The sequence below is a fragment of the Phyllostomus discolor genome, chromosome 1 (assembly GCF_004126475.2).
Source record: "Phyllostomus discolor isolate MPI-MPIP mPhyDis1 chromosome 1, mPhyDis1.pri.v3, whole genome shotgun sequence".
Lineage (NCBI taxonomy): Eukaryota > Metazoa > Chordata > Mammalia > Chiroptera > Phyllostomidae > Phyllostomus > Phyllostomus discolor.
Genome location: NC_040903.2, coordinates 113669542 through 113695783, shown reverse-complemented (window position 1 = coordinate 113695783; position 26242 = coordinate 113669542). Strand labels below are relative to the sequence as shown.

The window sequence follows — 26242 nt, the reverse complement described above, 5'->3', positions numbered from 1 at the left end:
CAGTCTCCCAAATAGAGGTAAAAGTATCTATTCTGAATTTTTTGTTTAAAAAAAAAGTTTTAGCCCTAGCTGGTGTGGCTCAGTAGATTGAGTGCCACACGAAAAGATTTGAGGGTTTGATTTCCAGTCAGGACACATGCCTGGGTTGCTGGCTGGGCCCCCAGCTGGGGGTGTGTGAGAGGCAACCAATCACTGTATCTCTCTTACATCAATGTTTCTCTCCCTCTCTTTCTCTCTACCTTCCCATCTCTCTAAAAATGGTAAGTAACATATTTTTTTAAAAAATGGAAAGAAAAGAAAAATAGTTTTATACTTACCTGGCTGGGGAGATACTATAATCACAAAGGTGGTTTTTCTCAGAGTGAGGTTTATCCATTGCACCCTGGATGTGCTGACCCCAGCAATTTCCCCAAATGTGGGAAATTCGACTGCATAATTTAAAAAAAAAATTTTAATCCTCAACAGAGGACATTTTTTTCATTGCTTTTAGAGAGAGAGGAAGGGAGAGAGAGAAATATTGATGTGAGAGATAGGCATCCATTGGTTGTCTCCCATACATGCCTGGAGTGGGATCATATGAGCAGGGACCTGGATGGAAACACAACCTAGGCAAGTGCCCTGGCTGGGAATGGAAACTGCAACTTTTTGATTACAGGACATTGCTCCAACCAACTGAGCTACACTGGCCAGGACACCACTGCATAATACTCCAGTTGGCTCTATCCAATTAATCTTTTTTCCTTTTGGATTTTTTTTGAAGGGACTATTTTTTTTAAAAAGCCATGTTATTTATTCATTTTCAGAGAGATGAGAAATGAGGGAGAAAGTGAAGGAGAGAAACATTGACTAGCTACCTCTTGTTTGCTCCCAAATGGGGACCTGGCGGTGACCTAGGCATGTGCCCTGACAGGGAATTAAACTGGGAACCATTTGGTTCACAGGCCAGCGCTCAATCCACTGAGCACACTAGCCAGAGCTGGAGGGACTTTTTTTTTTTTTAGCAGTGCTGCCAGTAACATTCTTGTAGGTTTTCTGTTGCACATATACATATAATAACTTCTAATATCTTGGAGCACAATTGCTGAGTTGTAAAGTATGTGTATGTTCAAACTTACTACATACTGTCAAATATTTAATGAAAGTGTTGTCCTTTGTTCCTCGTTCTCAATTATTTTTAAAATTTTTTTAGTAATTTGGAGAGTGTGTGATGGTATTTCATTGTGATTTTAGTTTTTATTTCCCTGATGAATAAAGGTTTCATATGTGTTTACTCCGTTTTGGAATGTCTTTTCATGTCTTTTGTCTATTTTTCTATTAGACTGTATAGTAAGTAGAATTATGCCCCCCCACCCCCAAAGATGTCCACCCAGAACCTGTGAGTATGTTACCTTACATGACAAAGGGGATTTCGCAGATATAACTAAATTTAGGATCTGGAAATGATGAAATTATCCTGGATTGTTTGGGTGGGTGCCCTGTTATCACAAGTGTCCTAGTAAGTGAAAGAAAGAGACAGAAGAACCAGAAGAGATATGATGATGGAAGCAAAAGTCTGAGTGATGTGATTACTGGCTCTGAAGATGAAAGGGGTCCTTACTAGAGGAATGTGATCATCCTCTAGTAAACCCATAAAAGCAAGGAAATGGATTTTTCCCTAGAGTCTCCAGAAGGAACACAGCTGTGCTGACACCTTGATTTAAGCCCTGTGAGTTTGGATTTTTGATCCCCAGTACTGTAATAAATTTGTGTTGTCTTAAGTCATTAAGTTTGTGGTAATTTGTTACAACAACTACAGTAACAAACTTATATAGATGGCTTTTTTTTTTCTGGTTGATTTGAAGGTGTTCTTTATATATCCTGGATATTAATCCTTAACCAGTTATATATGGTACAAATATATTCTCCCAGTTTGCACTTTATCTCCACCCTTCATATTCCCTTAGCCTCATTCCCTTCTAGCTCTTGCTTAACATGTCTGGAGCACTTCTCCCCAAATATGATAAATAAGTAAATTATATGTTAGCAGGTGGTGTCATGAAACAATTCAGCAGGATTTAGAAGGGCTTGGGGTGAAGATGGGCTATAATTTTAAACAGGGCATGTTGGGGTGGTTTTATTGAAGTGGTATTTAATAGGTAGTCATGTGCATATCTAGGGGAAGAGCATTTCAGGAAGAGGCAACAGTACAAATGCCTTAAGACAGGAATATGCCTGGCATGTCAGAAGAGGAGTAACAGCCATCTTGGTTGAAGCAAAGGGGGCTAGGCAGGCAGGCAAGGGGACTCACATAAAGAAGCTTGTTGGCCTATGTAAGGATTTTTTATGCTGAGTGAGATAAGAACATTACAGGGTTTTGAGCAGAGGATTGACATCTAACTTACGTTTTAAAAGGATCACCCTGATGCCATGTTGAGAACAGACTATCAGGAGGCAGAGGTGGAAACAAACCATTAGGAAGCTGTTGCAGTGATCCAGGTGAGAAAGATGATAGCTGGGACCAGGAGAGCAGCAGTAGCAGTGAGATGATGATTAGAGGAGTCCCAGGATAGTGAGAGAAGTCAAGGATGCCTCCAGTTTTTGGCCTGAGCAACTGAAAAAAAGTATTCATCATCTGACATAGGGAAGGGTGCCAGGTAGAACAGGTTTGGGGGGCAAGACCAGAAATTCAATCTTGGCCATGTTGGGTTGGAGATGTGTATATATCCAAGGGGAGAAGTCAAAGAGAAAGACGTGAATTTGGAGTTTTAGAGAAAGGTTTGGGGTGGAGATTTAAAAAAGAAATTGGGTATTATTGGCAGATGAATGGAGTTTGAAGCTATGAGTCTGAGTGAGGTCATCAAAGGAGTGAACATGGATAGAAAAGATAAGAGGGCCACAATACTGGAGTCACTCTAGTGTTAAGAATTATTGGAAAGAAGAGGATGAATCAGGGAAATAGAAGGAAACCAGGAAAATATGGTCTCCCCAAAGCCAGTGAAGAAAGTGTATGCAAGGGGAAGGAATTACCAAATTGGTCAAATGCTACTAAGTTGAGTAGAAAGAGGAAGACTGAGAATAACTAGTGAGTCATTGACAACCTTGCTTAGTTTCAGTGGAGTGTGAAGGAGAAAGAATGGCGAGAGAGGTTTAAGAAGAAAAAGGGTTTTTTAATTGTAGGCAACTTGTTGGTATGGGTGCCGTTTGCACGAGCTTTGCTGCAAAGGTGAACAGAGAAATGGGGCAGTAGCTTGTAGGGGAGAGGAATCAATTTTTTTTTTTTTTTTTTACTGTGTGGGTTGATTCTTCCCTTAATACCCACATATTGTTGATTAACATTCCTGTCTGTCCCACCTCCATAAACTCCCATATTTACTTCTCTCTAGCCCATTACTCCTGCCCTGTTTCATGTCCTCATCATCTCTTGTCTGCATTACTGTAGTAATGTCCAGTGTGTCTGCTGGGCTGCCACTGGCCAGGTCACCCTGGAAACCACTGGCCATGGCTCTCCCTTGCTCACTCCTTTCCTAAGGAAGGAAGTTGGATGCCTGGATGGGGGGATGGATGCTGTTTCCTGTGCAGGAATCAGAGTCCCAGCAGGAAAGAGAGAACAAACTCAAATTACAATAATGTGAAGATAATTTAATAAAGGAACTTTCCCCAAACTAATGGGCAGAGTGTAGGGAAACCACAAAGGTTAGTGGTTTCCTGGGAAGTGTGACCAGAGACTCTGTAACTCCTAGGCTTGAAGAGAGTCCCTGGAAGGACGGGAATAGAGGATAAAAGCTCTGGAAATGTCTGTGAGGCTGAAGAATGAGTTTTCCCTAAGAACTTGGAAATAAGGGTGGCCCCTGAGAGTTAGGAAAACCCACCCAGAGCAGATGTGGAAGTAAATCAAAGACGGCTGGCCTGTAAATGTGTGACTGAAGTGTTTGGGAACCAACTAAAGACCATCAAGGTGGTGGCTGGGGGCCCTTCAAGGGGATGGGGCTGAAGTAGGACTCTAGACGTATGAGAGCAGAAATCCCAATTGTATTTAGTGAGCTAATAAAGATAAAAAGTTTACAACAGTATGAGGCACTAAGGAAGTAGGTGCTATTGTTACATCTAGCTTGAAGTGAGGCTTTGTGAACAGAAGAGAGATCACAGAAAAGAGGCCTCTCAAAGCAGCTGGGAGAAACATGTATTTATGCTCTGGTCATAGAGATACTAGGCTAAACTGAGTTCTTAGAATCAAGGCTGCTACCACAGAGGGGGATAAGATCTTACAGTTTCTTGGTTGACAGGCTTGTCATACCATTCTCTTTTCCTATCCTGGGGGTTCCAGGTTCACAGTGCTAACCTTCTGGTACCTGGGCTTCCCAAGGAGCAGCCCAAACTGCCTCTATCTATTGATGCAAAAATTTGGATTTTTGCAACCACACATTGATGTTTCTTTCCCTCTCTTTCTCCTTCCCTTCCCCTCTCTCTGAAAGTCAATAAATAAAAAATCTTAAAAAAAAAAAGACTTTATTTGGGTCAAATGCCAGCCTTGCACAGGGAGGGTATTGGATCTGTTCACTGCACCAATGAATTTGAGTTTTAGAGCCAGAAGCCTGCAGATCACATCCCTCAAAATAGCCAAAAGTGTCCACCTTAACTGGTGCCCAGTTAATCTGCAACAAGTGGGAAGAGTGAGAATGAGTGGGAAGTAAATCCTAGCTAGAGGGGTAGGTAAGGTTCCAGGGCATGGCCAGGAAGGGGAGTAGGAACTGAAGCCTTTGCTTCACAACACCTCCTCCTCCAGGAAGACTTCCCTGCTCCTTGATTCTTGCTCCATACAGGCTGCGATCTGTAGCACATTTCATGGGACTGGTCACATTGGGCAGGGAGCATCTGTCTACCTCGCCAGACACACCTGAGCATCTGGAAAGTCAGGACAATGTCTTATTCCTCTTTGTAGTCCAGGGACTTGGTACTGAAAAAGCTACTTAGTTAATGTTTTCCTGAGTGCATGATTGGAATGAATGAGACAGAGACAGAAAGGATGAATTAAGGTCAAGAGGGTGAACTGTAAACCCTCCAGAGCAGGAACCCAGACTGCCTTGTGCTGTAATTCCAGGGCCCCTGAACAGTGCCTGGCAGTCAGTACCCAAAATGTTCTGGATGAGCTGGCCAATGAAGGGTCAAATCCCCCTTGCCTCTTCCTGGAAGTCTACCTTGACCACTCCTCTCTCTCCCGGCTTCTGCAGCTGCTGGCAGACAGAACACCCCGTCCCCACCGCTGCACAAAGCAACAAGGAACCAGGTGTGGTGCCTGGGCCTGTTTCTGTCGCTACAACATGTCAATCAAAAACTTCCGTGAAGGAAACTTCCCAAGGCAGTTTCTGGCTCTTACTGGCTAAGGTACTAGGGTCCGCAGCGGCCACTATCCCAGACCACTGAGGCTTCTTCCGTGAGGGTGCTGCCGCCTCTGGGGGCCCCTCGGGAGAAAAATCCCCGGCTGCACCACCACTGCCCAGTCCCACCAGAGCTGAGGTGGGGAACGTCTGTGACTCACCAGGCACCCTTCTTTAATCACCTCTCGTGGTCCCAGCACTGGCACCCTCCTTGCAACCCCTCACTTTGCAAACTTTCAGAGTTCTCCTCCACTGGCGTCATGGAAAAGGCAAGGAGAGTGACTGGATCCTAGGAAGAGAGGAGGCGGCAGTGGCTGTCAGGGGAGGAGAGAGTTCAGGATGCTCAAGACCCTCAGGGCGAGAGGTTTTTCTCCGTGAGGGCTGGCTGTTCCTAGAGGCTCGTACCCCACCCCCCACCCCCAGCCGGTCCGGGTCTTCTAGTATCCGGATCAAGGAGCTAGCGAGGGTCCAAAACATTGCGGTAAGTTCAGGGCAGAAGGGCGGGTAGGGAGGAGCCGACGTCCCTGCCCTGCCCTGCGCAGCTCGCAGCTCGGGAGAGCAGTGGGGTTTGCCTGCTTTTCCTCCCTCCACGCCTCTCCCTGCCCAGCTCCTCCCCTGCGGCTGTTTCCTCCTTCTCCAGGACGCCACCTCCCGGAATCGACTTTTTTTATTTTATTTATTTTTTACTTTTTGGAGCTGGCCACTCGCTGGCTGTGCCGAGGGTCTGCGAGTGCTGGAGGAGCCGGCTGGGGCGCAGGGGCCGCAGCCTACCGCCCACTGCGGGACCCACGGAAAGGAGGCCGACGGCCCGCCACGCCATCTGCTCGCTGGAGCTCACTCTGCTAACTCCTGTTGAGTGTACGCGTGCAGGCTGGGCAGGGGTTCTGTACGCCGGGCGCTGGGCGGCTTACCTTTGGACGGGGTCCTCGGACTCGGATCAGGTCAGCTTCAGGCTCATAAACTGCTGAATAATTAGGCAAACAAAAGAGGCCACTCAACTGGTGGACAGAAATCGCCTGAGCGTCACTTTGCTCCCTTCCTTCCCTTGGGTGGGGGCTGGCCACTTGAGTGAGGAGCGGGTGCCCGAGCCGCCCGGGACCCCCTGTCCCGTCTGGTCCGAGAGTTGGCGGCCTGTTGTGTAAGCCTCAGTCCTTGTTTTCCCAGCCTGGCTCGTTGGGAAGCTGGACACATCCACCCTTGGACTCGATTCAGGAAGCCACTGCTTTTCTCCTTGCCCTTCTTGGATTTTCTGGATTTTTGAAAACCCAGTGGCCCAAGAGGAGTAGGAAGGAGGAAGGAGCAGAACTTCGGAGGAATGTGACAGAGTCTTCCAAGGCCTGAGGAGCCAGAAGGAGCTGGGAGCCAGAGCTGCAGGCATTCTGGAACCGTTTTGGAGTGATTCTCTTTTGTTTCAGAACGTTGTTCCAGTGGAAAGTGGAATTCTTGCCCTCTCAGGGCTGATTTCTCCGAGTCACTTGACTTTTCTACTGGGAGTGGGAGGAGGGAGAGACTCCCCTTAAGGGGCTGCTAAGGGAAAGGAGGAAAACTATGGATATGAGGTACCCCTGCCCCCAGGCACGTGCTGCGGGACTTGATAGGGATGTTTCTGGGCCATGGGCACAGCTTTGAAGAGAAGAAGGCCAGATAGCATCTCTGGGTGCTGAGACCTGCCTTAGGGACTGAGAGACTGAGCTGCTGGGGCAGGCATTGGTTTGCTAGTACCTTGTTGGACACCTCAGTTCCGGGCAGGACCCTCTCCTCATCTTTCTCTACCACTGGCCCAGCCATGGCACTAAAAGGCCGAGCCCTCTATGACTTCCACAGCGAGAACAAGGAGGAAATCAACATCCAACAGGGTGAGGACCTGGTCATCTTCAGTGAGACCTCACTAGATGGCTGGCTGCAGGGCCAGAACAGCCGCGGTGAGACAGGGCTCTTCCCTGCCTCTTATGTGGAGATCATCCGTTCTGGCACTAGCTTCAACCATGCTGACTACTCCAGCAGCCCCGCAGGCTCTCCAGGCACCCAGGTGAGCTTGTATGACAGCCCCAGTGCGGCCAGCCCTGGGAGTGGTGGGGGCAGTGGCTTCCTCTTAAATCAGGGTAGCTTCGAGGAGGACGATGATGATGACTGGGATGACTGGGACGATGGATGCACAGTAATGGAGGAGCCACGGGCTGGTGGGCTGGGCACCAATGGGCACCCCCCACTCAACCTCTCCTACCCTGGTGCCTACCCCAGCCAGCACATGGTCTTCCGGCCCAAGCCATCCCTGGAGAGACAGGACAGCCTGGCATCTGCCAAGCGAGGTAGTGTGGTGGGACGCAACCTCAACCGTTTCTCATGCTTTGTGCGCTCTGGAGTGGAGGCATTCATCCTGGGCGATGTGCCCATGATGGCTAAGATCACTGAGACATACTCCATTGAAATGGGCCCTCGTGGCCCCCAGTGGAAGGCCAACCCCCACCCATTTGCCTGCTCCGTGGAGGAACCCACCAAACAGACCAAATTCAAGGGCATCAAAAGCTACATTTCCTACAAGCTCACACCCACCCATGCTAGCTCCCCTGTCTACCGGCGATACAAGCACTTTGATTGGCTCTATAACCGCCTGCTTCACAAATTCACTGTCATCTCTGTGCCCCACCTGCCAGAGAAGCAGGCCACAGGCCGCTTTGAGGAGGACTTTATTGAGAAGCGGAAGCGGCGGCTCATCCTCTGGATGGACCACATGACCAGCCACCCTGTGTTATCCCAGTATGAGGGCTTCCAGCATTTTCTCAGCTGCCTGGATGACAAGCAGTGGAAGATGGGCAAACGCCGGGCAGAGAAGGATGAAATGGTGGGTGCCAGCTTCCTTCTCACCTTCCAGATCCCCACGGAGCACCAGGACCTGCAGGATGTGGAGGATCGTGTGGACACCTTCAAGGCCTTCAGCAAGAAGATGGACGACAGCGTCCTGCAGCTCAGCACTGTAGCATTGGAGCTGGTGCGCAAGCATGTAGGGGGCTTCCGCAAAGAGTTCCAGAAGCTGGGCAATGCCTTCCAAGCCATCAGTCATGCCTTCCAGTTGGACCCCCTCTTTAGCTCTGAGGCCCTCAACAGTGCCATTTCTCATACGGGCCGTACTTATGAAGCTGTCGGTGAGATGTTTGCTGAGCAGCCCAAGAATGACCTCTTCCAGATGCTCGACATGCTGTCTCTCTACCAGGGTTTGCTCTCCAACTTCCCAGACATCATCCACCTGCAGAAAGGTAAGAGCCAGTGTAGCATGTCTGGAGACCTGTAGTGAGTCTGCACTCTGCTGGATGTGGGGTTATGAACATGGCCTACACAGATAGAACAACTCGAGTTTTTCTGTCTCTGTCTTGTTCATTCATTCAACAAGTGTGTTGAGCACCCAGTATGTGGCAGGTGCTATTCTAGGTGTAGGGATATTATTGTGCCTAGATCTGGTTTCTGTCCTCATGGAGCTTGCTGTTTACCTTCTTGTCCTTTCCTTCCTTTCTTCATTGCTTTCTTCTATTTCTGTCTCACTTTCTCATTTATGTGTTATACAATGTACCCTTCAAGGTATCAGGCTGGAGTTGGGAACATGGGATGACCAGGGCCTGGACCTTGCCCTTGAGGAGCTTGCACAGCTATAGACTCAGACAACGAGCACAATGTGGCCTATCTTCCCACTAAGTCACAAGCTCACCTCCCTTCAGAGTCTGTTCTCACCACTGCATGTCCTATCTGTAAGCTCCCAATCTGTGTGCCAAAGGTCAGTGGCCCCCATTTTGCAGATGAAGAAGGTGGTGTCCACAGAAGAGTGGTTGCACAGGGAGCCCGTGGCCCAGCTGAAACTGTCCCTTCCTTCTGTGCCTACCCAAGCACACATCCATGTTGGCCACCTCCCAAACCTGGCCATGTTTTCAGTTCTCACGGACCCTGTGTAGGGGAGGGACAGGATGGGCCCCTCTCTGTTACTGCAGGGTTGTCTAGGAACTGCCAGGGAAGTGACTTATCCCCGGTTACCCAGGGGCACCTAGGCTGGGGCAGGGAGGAACCAGGGGCTCATGGCCCATCTAACTCCCCCTTCCTGAGCTGTTCTGCCTGAGCAGTGAGTGGGCTGACCTGACCCAGCGGTGACTGAGTTCTGGGGACAACAGGCAGGTCAGATGTCAGAAGAAGGTGTGGTCCTCCCTGGGGCTGCTTAGTAACTGGGAAGACTGTAGGGCGTGGGGCTGGCTCCTTGGCCCCTAGGCATTGAGGTCAGGCCTGGCTTGGTTGGGAGTTTTCCTCTGGGTGGGGCCAGGAGTCAGACCTCTGGATAAGGCCTGGGGGTCAGCAAAGGCCACTCCCAGGTGGCCCAGGTGGCTTTCAGTATCAAGGAGAGTGTGGTACAAACCAGCCCTGCTCTCCTTTACGAGGAGGTTGACTTCTGTAACTCCAAGATTCCCTTCTCCCTTCACTTTCTCTTTTCTCTTCTCTGCCCTTTTCTCTCATCTCCCCTTCCCCTCCTCCTCCTCTCGTCTTCTCTCAACTTTAGGAGACACTGAGCTCTAGCCTTGGCTCTTCCCCCTGGAAAGTACCTTCCTGCCTCTGGGGCTTAGTTTCCTGCTCTATAAAACAAGGGAGAGTGGACTCAGTGAGCTCTTAGGCCCAGGTTTGGGAAGGAGACTTAATGCGGAGGGTCTGACTGAGGACAGTGATGCCTGAGATCTAGCTCTGAGCTCTGGGCAGGGATAGGGCAGGGGAGATGGCCTGGCTGGTTGGGGCCCACTGGGGCAGGTGTCTCCCTGGTTCAAAGAGGAGCCACACCCACTGCAGCCTTAGGGCCTGGGAAAGCTGGTTCAACCAGTTCCTTGGGTGGCATGTTTCTATGTGGGCAGTGGGAGGGGGAAGCAGGGGCATAGTAGTTAAAGTGCTTCTAAACCACTGCTGTGGGGTGCCTGGGGACCTTCACCCAGGGCAGGGCTAGTTACGTCAGGCAGCCCCTATACCCAGGGCTCCCAGGCTTGTACTGAAATAGAAGAGAGTGAAGCCAGTCTGGCCTTTCTGACCCTTGTGCAGGGAGACAGAACTAAGAGAGGCCATTTCTGACTTTCCACTTGAGGTGTTTCTAAGAATGAGTGGCCAACAGTCCTCTGGCATGATGTATTCAAGCTTAGGCAGAGTCCAGCCCACCTCCCCAATAAGTGAGCCCCCTCTGGGCTTATTCTCTCTCCTTCCGGACTCTGCACTGCCATTCCTAGGCCTGTGTTCTGGTGAGTTAGGGAGGGGGCTTGGAATCTGGCTGACACAGAATTGGGAAGGTTTTGGAGGCTGATAGCCTGCTGGAAGGAGGAGAGATCCCATGCTGGCCCTGCACTAGAGCCTTTTATCAGAGGAAGGAGCAGGAAAATTGGGTGCTCAAGATTCTGTCCAGCTTGTCTGGACATCAGAAATATGGTGAGGGTGTGGGAGAGGCCGTGGAAGAAAGGAATGGGAGGCCTAGATTGGATCAGGGGACCAGGCTTTGGACAAACATTGTCTCTGGGGTGACCTTGAGAGAGTTCTCTCCCATCAGTGTTTACCTTGGTAAAATGGGACACAGAGTCTGGGTGACGCTAAGGTGAGGCTCACTAGCCTGTCTGCCCACTGGTCCGGCCCCTGGACTTAGTCCAGACCAGGGCAGTTTTGAGGGTGTGAGGGGGCTCTAATAATAGTTATCTTGAAACAACGAGGGGAGACAGTGACCATCTAGGGCTCCCACCTGAGAGCCATGGCTCCATCCTAAGACTCATCACATCCAAGCCAGGAAGGCCACTGTGGCACCCTCCATCTTACAGAGGGGGTGCAGTGAGGTGGGATGTTGAGCAGAGCAGAAATTGGAGCCCAGGTGTGTCTGACTCCACAGCCTTGTGTCCACTGTGCCTGACAGATGAGGGAAGGAGCTCCCGCAGGGATGGCTGCTTGGCATAGATGAGCTAAGAGGGGAAGGAGGGGGAAGGGAGGCTTAGATGCTCTAGCGCTAACTTATTTAGAATGCTCGGTGGGCTGGAGGCAGTCCCAGGATCACAGAGCATGCATGGAGGGGCCAAGGAGCTTCTAGATTGGCCAAAGTAAAGTGGCCCTTGCAGGCCAGGCACCCGCCTTGGGTCAGGTGGGCCCTCTGTTCTGGGCCATCATCTAACCCTCCCTCTACCAGCCATCCTAGGCTTCCATAAACAAAGAGAATGATCTCCATGAACCACCCCACCAGCTGGTTCTTGCTGTGACTAAAAAGCAGTTTGCACACAACTGCATGCAGCATCTTGAACCCTTATTGCTGTCCTAAGTACTTTATGCATTAATTCAGTCAAACCTCAGTTAACTAGAGGAAAGGTACTCTTACCTATTTTTCAGATGTGGAAACTAAAGCATTATTCTGCTGTGAGCAGTTGTCAGTAGCATCATATCTAGTCCAACCTGACCCCTGTGACATTGGGAGACCTGTAGACCAGGCAAGGGGAGTGGCTTGCTAGGGGTGACACAGTGAGGACCAGGACTTAGGACTCCTGCCCCCAACCTGGAGTAGATGGTAACAATCTCCAAAAGGTGGGACAAGACTGATTAAGGTCGGACTACGCCTGGGACCCTAGAGCTCTGAAGCTCTAGCTTCCCTTCCCCTCTTTCTGGGACCCCGCCTACAGGACAACTGCCATGGCAGGAGGCTCCCCTGCATCCTCAGCTCTCAGGTTGAGTCCACATTAGAATGAAGGGTGGGTGCTGGACAGGCCTAAGCCCTGACTCCCAGCCAGTTTCTGGGGCATGTTCGTGTTAGCTGGTTTAGGCCCCAGATCTGAGTCACAGGGTGGAGAGGTGACGGAGAGCAGGGTGGGGCCTCCCCCTTCCCCTCACTCCCTGGCTCCTTGCCTGTCTGTGGATACCTAGCAATTGCAGTAAATTCATTTCTATTATTTGGGCCTTAATCTCCTCATCAACAAAAGGGGCCTTTCCTTCCTCCAAGGCCATGGGCAAGAAGTACCCCCTCAAGTATAGGTCCACCCTCACTGTACCTGGACTTTCTCAGGCAGGTGGAATCCAGGCTGGTTTGTGTCTCCTCTTCCAGTAGGTTCCTTTTGTTAAAGCTTAACTTTAGTTTCTTTGTCCTGTTGTTTTCTACTTTTTATCCCTTGGTACTTTCTCAAATCCCTGAGTCCATTGTCTGGGGGCCCCACACAAATGCCTGGCTGACCTGGTATGGGCACCCTACAGTAGAAGTCATGTCTACCCCCCAGCTGTGGAAGGATACCTCTGGGCCAGGCATCTCCCATGTGAGGGGCAGGAAAGAGGTGGAAGCCCCTAGGCAAGTCCCTTCCCTTATGGCTTCAGTTTCCTCTGTTTAGCAGGGGCCTGGCAGATAGGCAGAGCATCTGGCCTCTAGGGCCTCTCCTGCTCTGAAGGCTTGTATTGATCTTAATCACAGGCTTTGAATTGATGCTACTTCTGCTGCTCAGGTCTGGGCAATTGGGGTGGAACAGGACTGAATGGGCTGGGAGCTGGTGACTGCAGAGTTTCCACAAGTGCAGTGAGCAGCCGTGGAGACAGTCCAACCTTGAGTCCATCTGGTCAAAATGCCAGTATTAACCAATTAGCTATGTACTTGATTACTAATATGGGTGCTGCCAGTTTTAAAAGCCTCCAGAGCTATTTCCAGAATTAGAGCCCTGGGCCTGGCATATAGTAAATGATCAGTAAATTGATCTTGAATGAAGTGAACAATTTGAAGGGAAAAAGAATACAATTTGAAGACCCTTGAGAAGCTTTCTTAAAGAAGAAATGGGAAGCATGGATAATGAGCATGTTAGTTTTGTGCAGTGGATCCTTTTGAAGTACTTGGGAGGGTGCTGCCCACTGTGCCAACCCTTCCCATCTCATTCTTTGCACAGTGGGTTCTCTACAGCACTGCAAGTAGTGAGTGCCAGGCACTGCCAAACTGCCTCCTCTTCTTAGCAACTGTCCCCACCAGCTTCATTGCAGAATTAGTCAAATACCAGTTAATTCAGAACTGGAATCTATTTTCCGATTGCTTGTTGATTCATTCAGATTCTTTCAAAGTGGGTCACCTGCCCAGGTTTATCTCCTGCCCTCCATCTGTCACCTGGTTATTACAATGGCCTCCTCTAGTCCCCTGGGAGCTGGAGTGAGGAGGGGCCAGGGCCTGTCTGTGGGGGAGACACACACAAAGGAAATCTCCAGGTGGCTTTTGAGGCCCTGTTTTAGAATCAGCAGTATGGTCGGATGGGAAGCATTATGCTTGGGAGCTCTGAGGAAGGCTTCTGGTGTACCTGATGAAAGGCACTAAATTGTTCATAGGGATCCAGGGGGCAGAGAGATGAAGTTAGGAAAGAGTAGGGTGAATCTGATGAACATGGGGTCAGTGTGGAATGGGTGCAGGGACCAGCTCCCAGAGGGCCTCACGAATGAGTGTGAACCTTGATCTGCAGACACAGGGGAGCCAGGGAAGGCTTGGGTGTCCAGCGTAGTTGCTCTTCAGGTGCTGTAGAAGACCTCTCAGAGTTCGGGACTGAGGTGGGGAGGCCCTGGGAGGCTGTTGTAGTTGTCCAGTGAGGAACAGGCTGGATCAGCTCAGTGGACACGTATCAGGATTTGCTGTGGGCTAGGCTTTGTTCTGGGTGCTTGAAACATTGAGCTCACAGCCCAGAGGGAGGCAGTTAGAGAAACTACAGGGTGGTAAGAGCTGTGGGAGCATTGAGAGCACCTAATGCAGTGGGGATACTGGGGAGGCTTTCTGGAGGTAATGTTTGAGCTGAATTAAGATGTCCTGGTCCTACAAATCAATGTAGCAAGCAGAGCTGTGACTACTTGGGTGTGGGCTGCTGATGGTGCCACAGGTTTGGGTGAGGATTGAGGACATCCTGTTGGAGATACCCAGTGGCTGGACCAGGGGTCTGGAGTCTTGGAGCTGGAGCTGATAAAGGTACTGTCTGATAACGGTGCTGTCTGCCCTTGAGGAGACTCATGGAGGGTTTAGGGAACATATTGGGGAGACCAGAGCCCTAACCTCCCTTGTCCTCTGCTCTGCCTGTGCCAGGCGCCTTTGCCAAGGTAAAGGAGAGCCAACGCATGAGTGACGAGGGCCGCATGGTGCAGGACGAAGCAGATGGCATTCGCAGGCGCTGCCGTGTGGTGGGCTTCGCCCTGCAAGCTGAGATGAACCACTTCCACCAGCGCCGTGAGCTCGACTTCAAGCACATGATGCAGAGCTACCTGCGCCAGCAGATCCTTTTCTACCAGCGGGTAGGCCAGCAGCTGGAGAAGACACTACGCATGTACGACAACCTCTGATCTCAAGTACCTGGCCCCACCCTGCCTTCTGCCTGGTCACTGCAATGTACTCTGGTTTCCAGACCTCCCGCACCAGCAGTAGCTGGGGGTGGGCTCTGGAAAAGTCATGGTTACCCCTGGGGATGTCTCTTACCCCTTAGAGGTCAGAGGACAACAGGGTGAGAATGGGGCCAGAAACCCTCCAGGCTGAAGCCTGGGCTGCTGGTCAGTCACTTGAGGCCAGGCCAGGGTCTTAGCCAACCTTAGAACCTTCAGAGCTTGTTCTCCTGGCTGCCACCCACTCATTCACTCAGCAGACACCGGGGCCTGCTGTGGTCCTGGGTCAGATGCTGGACACCAGGGCTGTGGCATGCTTGCCCTCAAGATGTCCCCAGTCAAGGTGGGGATCAGACACAGAAACACATGGGGGCAGTGCAGAATTACCCACAGTAAATAAGGGGTCCCTGGAAGCTCACAGAGGAGACCACTCATTTTACCCATCAGGGAAGGCTCCATGGTGTAAGTGATATTCAAGTGATATCCTGAAGAATGACAAGGACCTGCTAGGTAGTAAATGAGTGCAGTAGATGGGAGGACATTCAGAAGAAAGGTACAGCATGAGCAAAGGTATGGAGGCATGAAAACACCCTTCCTCTTCCCCTCACTTTTCCTACCTTGCTTCCCTACCTTGATGGGGAGGGATCTTCCTTGCTCCTTCGTCATCCCTGTCCCGGTCCAACCCCCGCCCCTTGTGGGATGGGCTGCTGGCCAACTCCCTCCTGACCCCCCCATTCACCTGCTAAGCCCCTGTTGCCCTTGGTTAGGGACCATGCAGCATCTTTCCCCTGGGCTCCAGGTGCTAAGACAAGTCATGGACCCCAGGACCCTGCTGTTGTCTTCCTGGTGGGGACATCCAAAATGTACCAGATTTTTGAGTTCACCAGCAATAACTCCTCACACTCCAGCAGGCTCACACCCCAGGCTCCTGGGGTCCTCTACTCTGTGAATCCTGGAACCCTTCCTGGTGCACGGTAGGAAACCCAAGGGGAAAAGATAGGCTGACCTGCCTACTACCCCAGGGACCCTGAGCCCGCCCACCCATGGCCAGCTGCACTGCAATGCCCACTTGGGTCCTGGCCAGTTGTTTACATCCTCAAGGGGGCTACTGCTACCCCCCAGGCCAGGGTCTGGTCCAGCACTGGGTTGGGTAGAACTGACAAGTGCTACTGCTAGCCCCTCCAGGAGGTCATGGCCATTCCTGGCTGCTGCTGCTTGAATATTTTTTCTTTTTTTTTCTGATGAACCTTTTACAATTAAGATAACAAAAACATGACTTTTTAATTTAGATCCTAGAGAGGATGAGGTTGGGGGAAGGATAGAACCCTAGTTGTCCCCGTGGCACAAAATTTACCCCATAACCTCAACAGCTGGGGGGAGGGCTGTGCTGGTGGGAGGTGTTATCTGGGGATCTAGAGGTGGCCAAGGACCCCAGCTGGATGCACACCCTTCTCAGACCTCACTCACATCTCACCAGTGGTGGAGTTCTGCCAGGGGTTTGACTCTGCTGCTCTTATCTATGGCTAAGTGTTGCACGAGGAAGGGATGGGAGGCTATGTCCCAGGATAGCCTAATTGGTGGGGTTCCTCTCACCAGGAGACCTCAGTCCAGGAGAAGGGGACAGAGCTCAGAAACTGTCATTTCCCAGGCAGTCCTAGGTATCCAGCCATGCGGTAGCTTCCGTGTTGGACACTGAGGACACCCCAGCCCTGCCCTTGGGATTGTCCCAGGCAGCTTGAACAGGAATCTTCACACCTGGGAAAGAGGAGTGTGGTGAAACCATGGTGCTCTTTGGGGGCAGTAGAGACTTGGTGGAGGGAGGAGTGCTGTGGTCCGGGCATCAGGGGAGTCTCTGGCCAGGCGAGGGGCCCAGGAGTACGGGCCAGCTGGAGTGGGGGAGCAGGCAGCAAGGGCTCCCTATTCAGGGCAGAACGTCCTCAGAGGAACTTCTCAAATGGGCCCTTGATCCTGGGTCAAAGTTAGGTCAGATTTGGGACTTTCTGTGGACCTTGCCTCTCCTTCCTCCCTGCCCTCCTCCCCTCATTTCCATCTCCTCTGAGGACCTTTCCTTCCTTAATCTTTTTTTAGCTTTGACGTTCACGTCCCTTCTACAGAGGGCAACCTGACCACAGCAAGGGGCCTGTGGGAGTTGGGGGGTTGATGGCTCCTTCTTGAGGCCAGTCTGGGTGGGATGGGAATGCTCTTCTTAAACCCACAGTGCCTGGAAAGTCCCCATTCATACTTCCTGCCCTGGACTGCCCTCTTGCATCCCTTCCTTGAGAGGGGCGGTCTCCTACAGCTCTCCTCCTCAGGGAGAGGGAGTTGGACCTAGGAGAAGAACCAGAATGTGAAGTCTTGGGATGGGCCAGGCCTGCTCTAGGTATCCTGAGGTCTCTAGGCAGAGATATCATGTGTGGTGGGCGCTGAGGATATCACAGCCCCTCTCTTTGGTTTCTTTCTATCTGTGTGTGGGTTGGGGTGTTGGAGGAATTTGAGATCTGTTGGGGCTGGGAGAATAGTGTGGGGAGTATCCTGGTGGTGACATGGCTTGCTGGCTGGCCTCAGTTAAATGCCAGGCACATGTTCCAGATTGAACTGGGCCATGCTGCCTCCAGTCCCCTCTCTCATTTTGCTCTGAGAGAAGTGGAAAACAAGGTCTCTCTGCCCTGGGCAACTACCAGGACCTGAGGGTTTGGGACCCCTGATACCCAGTCTTGGCACAATCCAGGGAAGGAGTCTGTTTTTTGGCTGTATGTGGGGTGGAGAGGTGGTTCTCAGATCCTGCATCCTGGTGTCTCCTGGACACAGGAGGGCTGTGAACCACTGTGCCACATCTGGAGCAGAGCAGGGGCTAGGGGAGACATGTGGCCCCAGGCCCAGTCCACTACTGCCCCTCCATTCAGTGACAAAACCATCCACATATCCACATGGTCCCAGACACTTTGGCCCAATCCAAAGCACACATAGTCACACACAGCTGCACAATTCCTCTATAGGCACATATGTCACACCTGGCGATATGCACATGTATGCATGGTCATGTGCTCTCACAGTTGCACTCCTAGCTACAGTGCAACACACACTCACATTCACAGCCACGTCCACACATGTCATCTGTTCACAGTGTCAGTGCCCACTATGTCATCGCTCACAGCCATTCCACAATCCCATGCACACAGTCATACCCTCATACAGTGATACACACATAATGCCCCAAAGTCACACATGCACATAGCAAAGGTGTCACACATGCATAGCTATACCTGGACCACACCTGCACCACCTTCTGGGGGAGCCACCTAGGATCATTCATCACCTGACACTACCATGTCCAGTTCTTTGTGCACACACAAGGAACTTGAGTTCTAGTGGCTGGTGGAAGTTGGCTGCATTACCCAGGGTTCCCGGGGGATGGGGGATGCTTCAAGCTAGCACTCAGCTCCCTGTAGGCTATGTGGCCTGGTCTTGCCTGCTTCCCTCCACACCACCCATGCCCAGGCCAGTCAATAGGTTCGGACTGCCTCTGAAGTCCCCTGGATGAAGCCACAAAACAAGTGTCCAGGCATCTCCCATTTCTTGAACCAGAGCTGAGGCAGCTGTGTCCATAAGAACAGGAGCCAGGATGCAGTGGACAGAGCCCAGGCCTTGGGCTGGAGGAACATTCCTGCACCATCTCCCCAAGCATGCAAGGACTGGGCCCGCCCTGACTGCCTACCCGCTGACTCAGATCTCCAGGAGCCAAGCCTCAGTTCCCTGCCTCTCTCCGCTAAAACTGCTTCCCCACCAATTCAGCTCCGGTACCTCTCTCACTGGGAAGGGTAGAAAGAGATGGTGAGCCCTAGCAAAAAGATCATGGGGAACAATAAAAATTCACCTCCCCAGACTTAGCTCAGGAAGGCCAATTGTGAAACGCCTCTTTGGGGTTCAACATAGCTTAACACAAACCTTTTTCCCTTGGGTTTTATTTGTTAGTCAAAGCTCAATGCAGTCCAGTTTGTTTAAGAAGTGGTGTCTCTCACACAGCTGTGGAGGCCCCAGGAGGCCACAGCCTCCTTGGTCCTTACAGCAGCCTTGCTAGGTAGGCATCATTATTCCATTTCATGGACAAAAGACCAAGACTTGGCCAGAGGGAGGATAGGACCTGCCTAGACTCACACGATGAGTCTGAGGCTTCTAGGCTTGAATCCAGCTCTCTGGCTTCATTCCTTCAATTAATTCATTTAAGTTCAAAGAAAGAGGGGGGTGGCAGATTTCTATTTCAGAGGTGGGAAAGAATGGGAAGGCTGGTGAACCCAACTGCTGAAATGGGAAGGGCTCAAGGGTAGGTGGGCCCCACCAGGCCCCAGAGATGAAGAGGCTGGCGGCGGCATCGCACGGAGGGACTTGGACTCCATTACAGATGAACGTCTGAGAAGCACCGCTTCATTTTTCTGTGACTAACCTGAGTTCCTTTCTTGCTGTTTCATTGCCCCACATGTTAGAAAATTAATCTCAGATCATAGGGGGACCGCTTCTTTCCTGAGGGAATGCATCTATGTTTTGGGGGTGGCACATTTGAAGACCATAGGCAGGCCCCTGGCACTTTGAATTTTACAGGCCAAGCCCCACACTCTGTCACACAGGAAATTTTGCTGGCATTCCACATTAAAAGTCATTAATATATACCTACTTGAGTTGAGTTCATTGCTACTTGACAATGTCTTATAGATTTTAATTAAACTTTATTAATTTTGATTTTGTCTTTTCTTTCTTTTGCCTTTTCACCTGCAGCCTTCCCACCTGCTTTGATTCCCATCCTGAGGCCTCTGGGGCTGGCCCTTTCTCTGCTTTGGCCTTCAGTTGCCCCTGTACCTTGGGACAGGGATGGCAGTGTTCCTTCTGGGCTTGTGGCCATCAATCCCAAGCTCCCATCTCACGGTCAAGCACAAGGAGTTCTGGGGGCTGCTTAGAGACACTGCAACCCTCTGTTATCCCAGTGCAGGCAGCACCGTGATGGACACTGGGTGGTCAGTATTTCATAACCACCCTGTGTACAAGGGACAGGAAATGAAGCCCAGCGAGGCAGGTGCTGGAGCATCCAAGGCTGGTGTGAGACCACCTGTGCAGTCCTGGGCCACTGGTGCTGGGAGGGAAGTAGCTGATGCCTGAGGTAGAAGGCTGGTTAGAGCCTCGAGGAATCTGGAGACTCATCTGGTCCGCCAGTGTGGCAGGAAGGCTCTGGGTGGAGTGGGTCAGTATGAGGCTCTGCTAGACAGCCACGATGTCCCCCAGATACCGATAAGCTCTCTGGCTTCTTTCCCTGCTCTATCCAGAGTCAGGACCCAAGTGGCTGAGCCCAAGCACAAATCCTGCCCTGTACATACTTGTTTTAGGGATAGTTCCTAACTGACCCAATGCTTCCATGAGTCCATTTATAACAGGAGTGTCAGGTGGCTTTTAGCAAAAAAAACTACATAAGTAAAACAGGTCAGCTGGTCAGTGCCCGCATGTAGCAAGTACTTAGTAATGGGCCTCAGGGATTATAAGCCTTTGAGCAGAAACTTAGAGCAGTTCAGGCCAAGAATATGGGAGCTTCATTTTATAGGTGAGAAAACTGACTGGGTGAAACCTTCAAAGCCACATTCAGGGTAAATGGCAGGGCTGGGCCTGGGACCAGGCTCCAGCTACTCCTGGATCTTGAGCCTTGCCACATATTGCCACCGTGTCTTTGTGAGAGCAGACTTCTTGGGGCTTCCAGGCTGTCACATTATTTGTCAGTACAAGGCAGGAGGCATCCACTGGGCCACAGGCTGTCATATATTCCACTGACACAGGATAGCATGGCCCAGGGGTTATGAGGCAGGCTCACACCTCAGGACTACCTCTGTGGATTCACTGGGGGACCTCAGGCAAAGTCACCACTCCATCTCGGTTTTCCTCCACATCACTCAAGTTATGGTAATCACAATTACACAGGGACATGAAATCATGACTGCGAGCACTGCTGCTGTCCCAGGTGTGTTAGGCCCTCAAAGCTGCACAGGCCAGTAAAGCAGGGTGCCTTGAGTGCACAACAGCTACTATGTGCTAAACATCATGCTAAGGATCTTCCATGACAGTCTGACAGGTGAGAACTATTGCTGACCTGTCCCTGCAGATGGAGAGACTCAGAGGCTTTGAGTGCCCTGTGTGGGTCTGTGGGGCTGACTGTGCAGCTGCTCCATGGTGGGAGGAGGGTGGGGAGTGGCCATCCTGCAGAGTGAATGCAGAGGTGCTGGGAACTGAGGAGAGTGGGGGACAGGTGGTGGGTATTGGGTGAATGTGGCTGCGGGCCTTCAAGTCAGGGTGAAAGGGCAGAGGGCTTGGCCCAGAGAGAGCACTGAGCAAATATTTACTGAGGGATTATTTTCTGTAAGGCCTCAGGTTGGGATGTGAGAGCAGGATCTGATAATGGAGGAAGGGGCTGGAGTCAGGGGCCAGACTCTGGTCTCTGAGAAGAATCTGAATCAGGAACCTCCTTGCTAAAGGAACCAGTATGGGCAGGAGTGCGGGTTGATAAACACTTGGGGTGGGGGGCATGTCCTGTGAGTGACCCGGCTGAGCTGGGAAAGATGGGGGTGGGTGAGGGCTCTGACCTGGGGGCTTGAATGTGGGAGAGAGTGAAGCAGCAGATGTTGAGTTGTTAAGTGGTGGGGTCCGTGCATATGCCTGGTGCCCTGGAGTGTGTGCTTCCAGCTGTGTGGTGGCTGAGTGCATCTGTGAGCACCCGGGCCTGACTGTACCATCCTCGGGGAGGCACGTTATGGCTGCAGGCACATGTTTCCCAACCTGGATGAGCTACCTCTCACCCCAGGGCTCCGTCCAGCCTTGGAATCATGCTCAGCTCCTCTCTTTCTCTCACACTCCACATCTCCTCCACCAGCAAAACTTTGTCAGATCCTCAAAAGAGGTCCCGAACCTGACCCATTTCATCATCTTGCTGCTTGACCTGAGCCACAGACACACCTGCCTGGACTATTACAGCAGCCTCCAAGCTGCTCTCTGCCCTCTTTTCTGCTCCACATCAGTCTAACAGGAGCCAGAGTGATCTTTTAAAACCATGTTCTAAATCAAATTATGTCCCTCCCCTGCTTTCAACCTCCAGGGCTTCCTGCCATTTGTAGCATAGATTCCAAACTCCTACCACAGACCACAAGGCCTCTCTCTAATCTCACTGTGGACACAGAACTGCAGGCTCACTGGACTGCTGGCTAATCCTTACACAGGCCAAGCTTGCTTGGGCCTCAGGGCCTTTATACTTGCTGTCCCCTCTGTGTAGAATGTTTTTCTTCCCAGTGTCTGCTTGGTTCACACTTCAGTTAATTTAGGTCTTTGCTTACATGTCATCTCCTTGGAGAAGGCTTCCTGATCATCCAGAGTCTTTCTAGTCAGTCTTCTCTTCCCACACCCTGCCTTTTTCTCTTTGTTTTACTTATTACCAACTGCCAATTATATATGTGTATGTATTTAACTTTTTATTATGGAAAGCTTCAAACATGCAGCAATAGAGAAGCTAATACAGTACAGTGGATCCCCATGTGCCATACCTCAGACTCAACAGTTTTCAACCCTGGGCAATATTTTATTCCCCCACATCCTTTGCTTCCCACAACTCCAGACATCACACAATCTTATCTGTAAATACTTCAGTGCAAAAGTTAGATTTTACATGTATCTGTTTGTTAGGAGGCAGCCTTCAGGGCAGTTGGCGTTTGTCTGTCTTGCTTACTGCTCTGTCCTCAGTGCTTAGAACAGTACCTGGCTCACGGCAGGTGATTTGAGATGCCTGCTAGGCTGTGTCTCAGGTCTCCGAGGCGGGTGTGTTCGGGTTCTAGTTTGCACAGGCCCACTGCAGCCAGTGAGTACGCCTGCACACGACCGTGCACAGCTGCATGGGGCAGTCCCAAGAGTATGTGTGCATGTGCATGTGTGCTGCCATGGCAACTGGGTTCTGAATGCATGCTTCTACCCTGACATCATCTCCCACCTTTCAGGACCCAGGACTTGCTCTGGGGAGTATTTCTGTCTTTCTCAGCAAGGCATGGGTGTGAAGGGATAGGAAAGGGTAAGCACCAGTCCCTGCCCCACCCTCTGGAAGGCTGGCTTGAAGCCAGGGTGGCCTAGAGAGCCCTTCCCTGTCCTTCTCTGGCTAACAGGAGGCTGTGTTGTCCCAGTTGGCAGAGTGGGAAACCTCCTTCTTACTTGGCACTGAAGCTCAGCCCAGTATTGCTGGCATCAGCTGGGTGGGGTATAGGGAATGCATGTATGCAGGGTGGGGATATCCTTTCCTGGCCAACTCCTGAGGCTTCTAGGATGACTCCTGGGTAGTTGGACAACTGAGGCCACTCAAAGTAGGGGCAACTGGGTACAAAGTTCTGGCCCAGGGTCTTAGCGGTCCCTCCCCCCATTTCTTCATCTTAAAGAATTTGACCCTGAAAGGTGGACAGTGGTGGAAGAACATGCCTCCAGTCCAGTACCAGGTTTACTCCTGGGGCCTCTCCCTAACAGATTGGGCCTTTCACAGCTTCTTTCAGCCTGGCCCCCAAAGTCCCCGGTCTCCAGGAAGCCTGTGCTCTGGCCCTCCCTGAACCCACCCATCCCATCCTGCTCTCTTCCTCCAAGGTAGGCCATATGGTCCCAGCCCCCCCTCCCCCAACCTCAGGGGTGGTCCTCTGAATCAGTGGGGTAGGGGTGGAGAAAGGGAAGTCAGAGTGGGGTTGCTAGCTTCTACCCCAGAACTTAACTCCTTGCTGCACAGCTTACTCTCCCTTCCAGAACCCAGCAGAGATGAGTGCCTCGATGTGCTCTTTTCCAGAAGGGGAATGCATGCGTTTGACTTTCCAGGATGACTGAGCATTTGTTTAGCACGTACTATGTGCCAGGCACTAGTGATGGCTGTAATAAATTATAATAATAACAATTACATCAACTTTGAACATTTGTTAAGCATCTAGAATATGCCAGACCCATGTGCTAGGCAATTCGAAATCACCACCATTATAACAACACTAATCATATGGTCAACATTTACTAAGCATTTACTATGTATCATGCTATTCTAAGAGCACTCTCACAACAAAGACTATTTGAAAAGAAATCTTGGTCAGTTGCTCTGTTTTGATAGGTCCTAACTCCAAAGGAGAAGTGGCACCTGGTCTGGGGCCTCCTGCTAGCCACATCTCATGGGTACCGGTATGGATGGGCAATGGGGCAGAAATAAAGACAGGGGTGGGGCTTTAGATAGAAACCAGGCACCAAGCTCCTCCAGGCTTAGATCCATACTGTCTTGGGTTAATGATCCCACCTGAGTTAGAGTAGGTAGGTGAACTTGCACAAGTTCATTGAGCAGAGACAGTCCACCAGCCCTGCCCTCCCTCCTTTAGGTCATGGGTTCTGTCCCTAGATCCTGAGGTTCTCAGGGTACATCATGGGACAGAGGGTCTGAGGTCCTATGGTCTGGAATCTTCTTGGGGTTCATGGGCTCTGCCCCAGTTGCTTGTCTGGATGCCATGCCCACGAGGTGACCTCTTACCAAGGTTGACTCAGAAGGGGACTTTCTGTCCTGAGTCACTTCCAGGACTCTACCAGCTTTGCCTACCTGCCTGCTCGCTCAATGACCCTTTAGAACAGGCTCCACCTTCCCCAACAAGACCCTGGATCTTGGAGGTCACTGCCAAGGCCAGCGTGTCTGATATTCTGGCCCACTCAATGCCTCTCCTGGTGCCCAGAGTTCCACTGCTGAGAGATGTGTCCTTGACATCTGGAGGGGCTCTGAGCTTCTAGAAATGATGCTGTGTGGTTGTGACAGTTACTCCCATAAGGTTGGGACTCTGAGCCCTCTGATTGATTGCATGCAGAGTCCTCTGGGTGGGTAGCAGTGGGGGCACCTTTGGCTCTACTGTGCTCCTTCCTCTTGAAGGTTAGGTCAGGTGAGTGCTGTAGTCATTAGATCAGCTGGCACAGGAGATTCTGAGGATGGGCTGTAGGGCAGGAGAAGGCTGAGTAGGAGGGGGCTCTGCCTTATTTCTTCCTTCTGCCCCATGTAATCAACTTTGATTCTGTTTGTGGTGGGCTCTCATGTATGATTTGTTGAAAGTAGGTAGACCTAGGATGTCTGGGTTGGAAGGAGCCATAGAGAGAGAGAGGCATGAGCTCTGAAGAATCTGAAAGGGACAGGTTAAACTTGCTCCTTAAAAACTTAGGGCCTGGGGTCAGCTCTGCCTGGGCCCTGAAAGGTATCTGGGAGCCAGAGCAACAACTGGGAGCCCAGCCAGCATCCCTGGGAATGAGGGAAGCCAGGGGAACCAGTGGCAACTCAAGAAAGGAGGTCCAGTTGGAATTGGTGGTTAGAGACTTCTTGGCCTGTGGGGCGGGGGAGCTGTAGTCAGGTGATAGATGTTTGCTGAACATCTACTGTGCACCTGACCCTGGGCCAGGCTGGGTACTGCCCTGAAGGAGCACACAGCAAAGAATTATGTTTACTGTAAGAGGTACTGAGGAACCTCACTCATGCCAGGGTCACAGCAACCTGGAAGGGGAGGGGAGTTGGGTGCCAGGACCAGGGCAGCACCTAGACTGGGAGTCATGGACAATATTTGTTCTGGGGGACAGAAGGGACAGTTAGTGTAGCAGTGTCTCTAGCTTCCACCCTCTGTGGGACAGAGAACTCTTGGGAGCCCAACCCCTCCTTCCTGGCCAGGCTTGGTGGAAGCCTGACAGACAGGTAGCTCCTCCCCTTTCTCTGCTGACCCCTCTGCTCTGCCATGGCTGAGACAGGTGACCAGCTGGTGACTTTGCCTGGACACCTCCCTTTGTCCTTCACTCTATGTGAGACCCAGACAGGTGGGTCGAAGCCAGGGAGAGGACCAAGCTGGGTTGCAGAAGGCAGGGTGTAAGGATGCTGCTGCACTTCACAGGGACCAGTCTTTGGGAGGTAAGGGTGAGTGTGGGCTTCCTTCCTAAAGACACTCCCTACTGGATTAGACCTCGCTTCCAGCCTCACCCTCCTAGGCTTCCTTCTTTGCCTCACTGGAGGCCCCTGGAGTAGGAACCCCCATATCAGAACCCTATTCCCAGCCCTGGCTGGTGTGGCTCAATGGATTGAACACTGGCCTGAGAACCAAAGGGTGACAGGCTCGATTGCCAGTTAGGGCACATGCCTGGGTTGCGGGCCAGGTCCCCAGTAGGGGGTACATGAGAGGCAACCACACATTGATATTTCTCTCCCTCTCTTTCTCCTTCCCTTCCCCTCTCTAAAAAATAAATAAGTAAAATCTTGAAAAAAATAAAAAAATAAAAAATTTATAAAAAGAACCCTATCCCCCCAAATATATGGGGGCATATAGGCACTTCAAAGGAGTGTGGGGGAGAAGGACAGGGAGCCCAGGGTTAGGTGGTTAGTAGATGTTCAGATACTACTCTTGATCTTAGCCAAAAGGCTGAGGAGAGATTAGTCGATGTTCAATGAACATCCACTTCCAGTGGAGTGAAAGACAACGGAACAGAGTCATAAGGTC

At 51.2% G+C, this 26242-nt stretch overlaps 1 protein-coding gene, 1 long non-coding RNA gene and 1 other non-coding gene across 4 annotated transcripts; 2 read left to right on the top strand and 1 right to left on the bottom strand.

Annotated features, from left to right (window-relative positions):
- The first annotated feature begins 309 nt into the window (after positions 1–309).
- Positions 310–476, top strand: LOC114493473. Its single transcript, XR_003684146.1, has one exon. It is a non-coding gene; the product is annotated as a U1 spliceosomal RNA (small nuclear RNA).
- Positions 477–986: 510 nt separating this feature from the next.
- On the bottom strand, positions 987–5809 carry LOC118501015. Of its 2 annotated transcripts, XR_004903591.1 has the most exons (3): positions 5516–5809; positions 4543–4881; positions 987–2590 (listed from the first exon to the last, which is right to left on the bottom strand). It is a non-coding gene; the product is annotated as an uncharacterized LOC118501015 (long non-coding RNA). The 2 variants fall into 2 exon arrangements; XR_004903590.1 differs by lacking the exon at positions 987–2590 and having other exon boundaries at positions 4467–4881; positions 5516–5805.
- A 138-nt stretch (positions 5810–5947) lies between these two features.
- Positions 5948–19442, top strand: SNX33 (sorting nexin 33). The gene is made up of 3 exons (XM_028506091.2): positions 5948–6212; positions 6519–8608; positions 14419–19442. The coding sequence occupies exons 2-3, from the start codon at positions 7141–7143 to the stop codon at positions 14670–14672; spliced, it is 1722 nt and encodes a 573-aa protein (XP_028361892.1). The 5' UTR covers positions 5948–6212; positions 6519–7140; the 3' UTR covers positions 14673–19442.
- The last annotated feature ends 6800 nt before the right edge of the window (positions 19443–26242 follow it).

Bases quoted from the DNA above. Each gene is read 5' to 3' on its own strand.
- SNX33 (XM_028506091.2), top strand. From the start codon at position 7,141: ATGGCACTAAAAGGCCGAGCCCTCTATGACTTCCACAGCGAGAACAAG. The intron at 8,609-14,418 runs GTAAGAGCCAGT...TGCCTGTGCCAG, and splicing joins CATCATCCACCTGCAGAAAG to GCGCCTTTGCCAAGGTAAAG.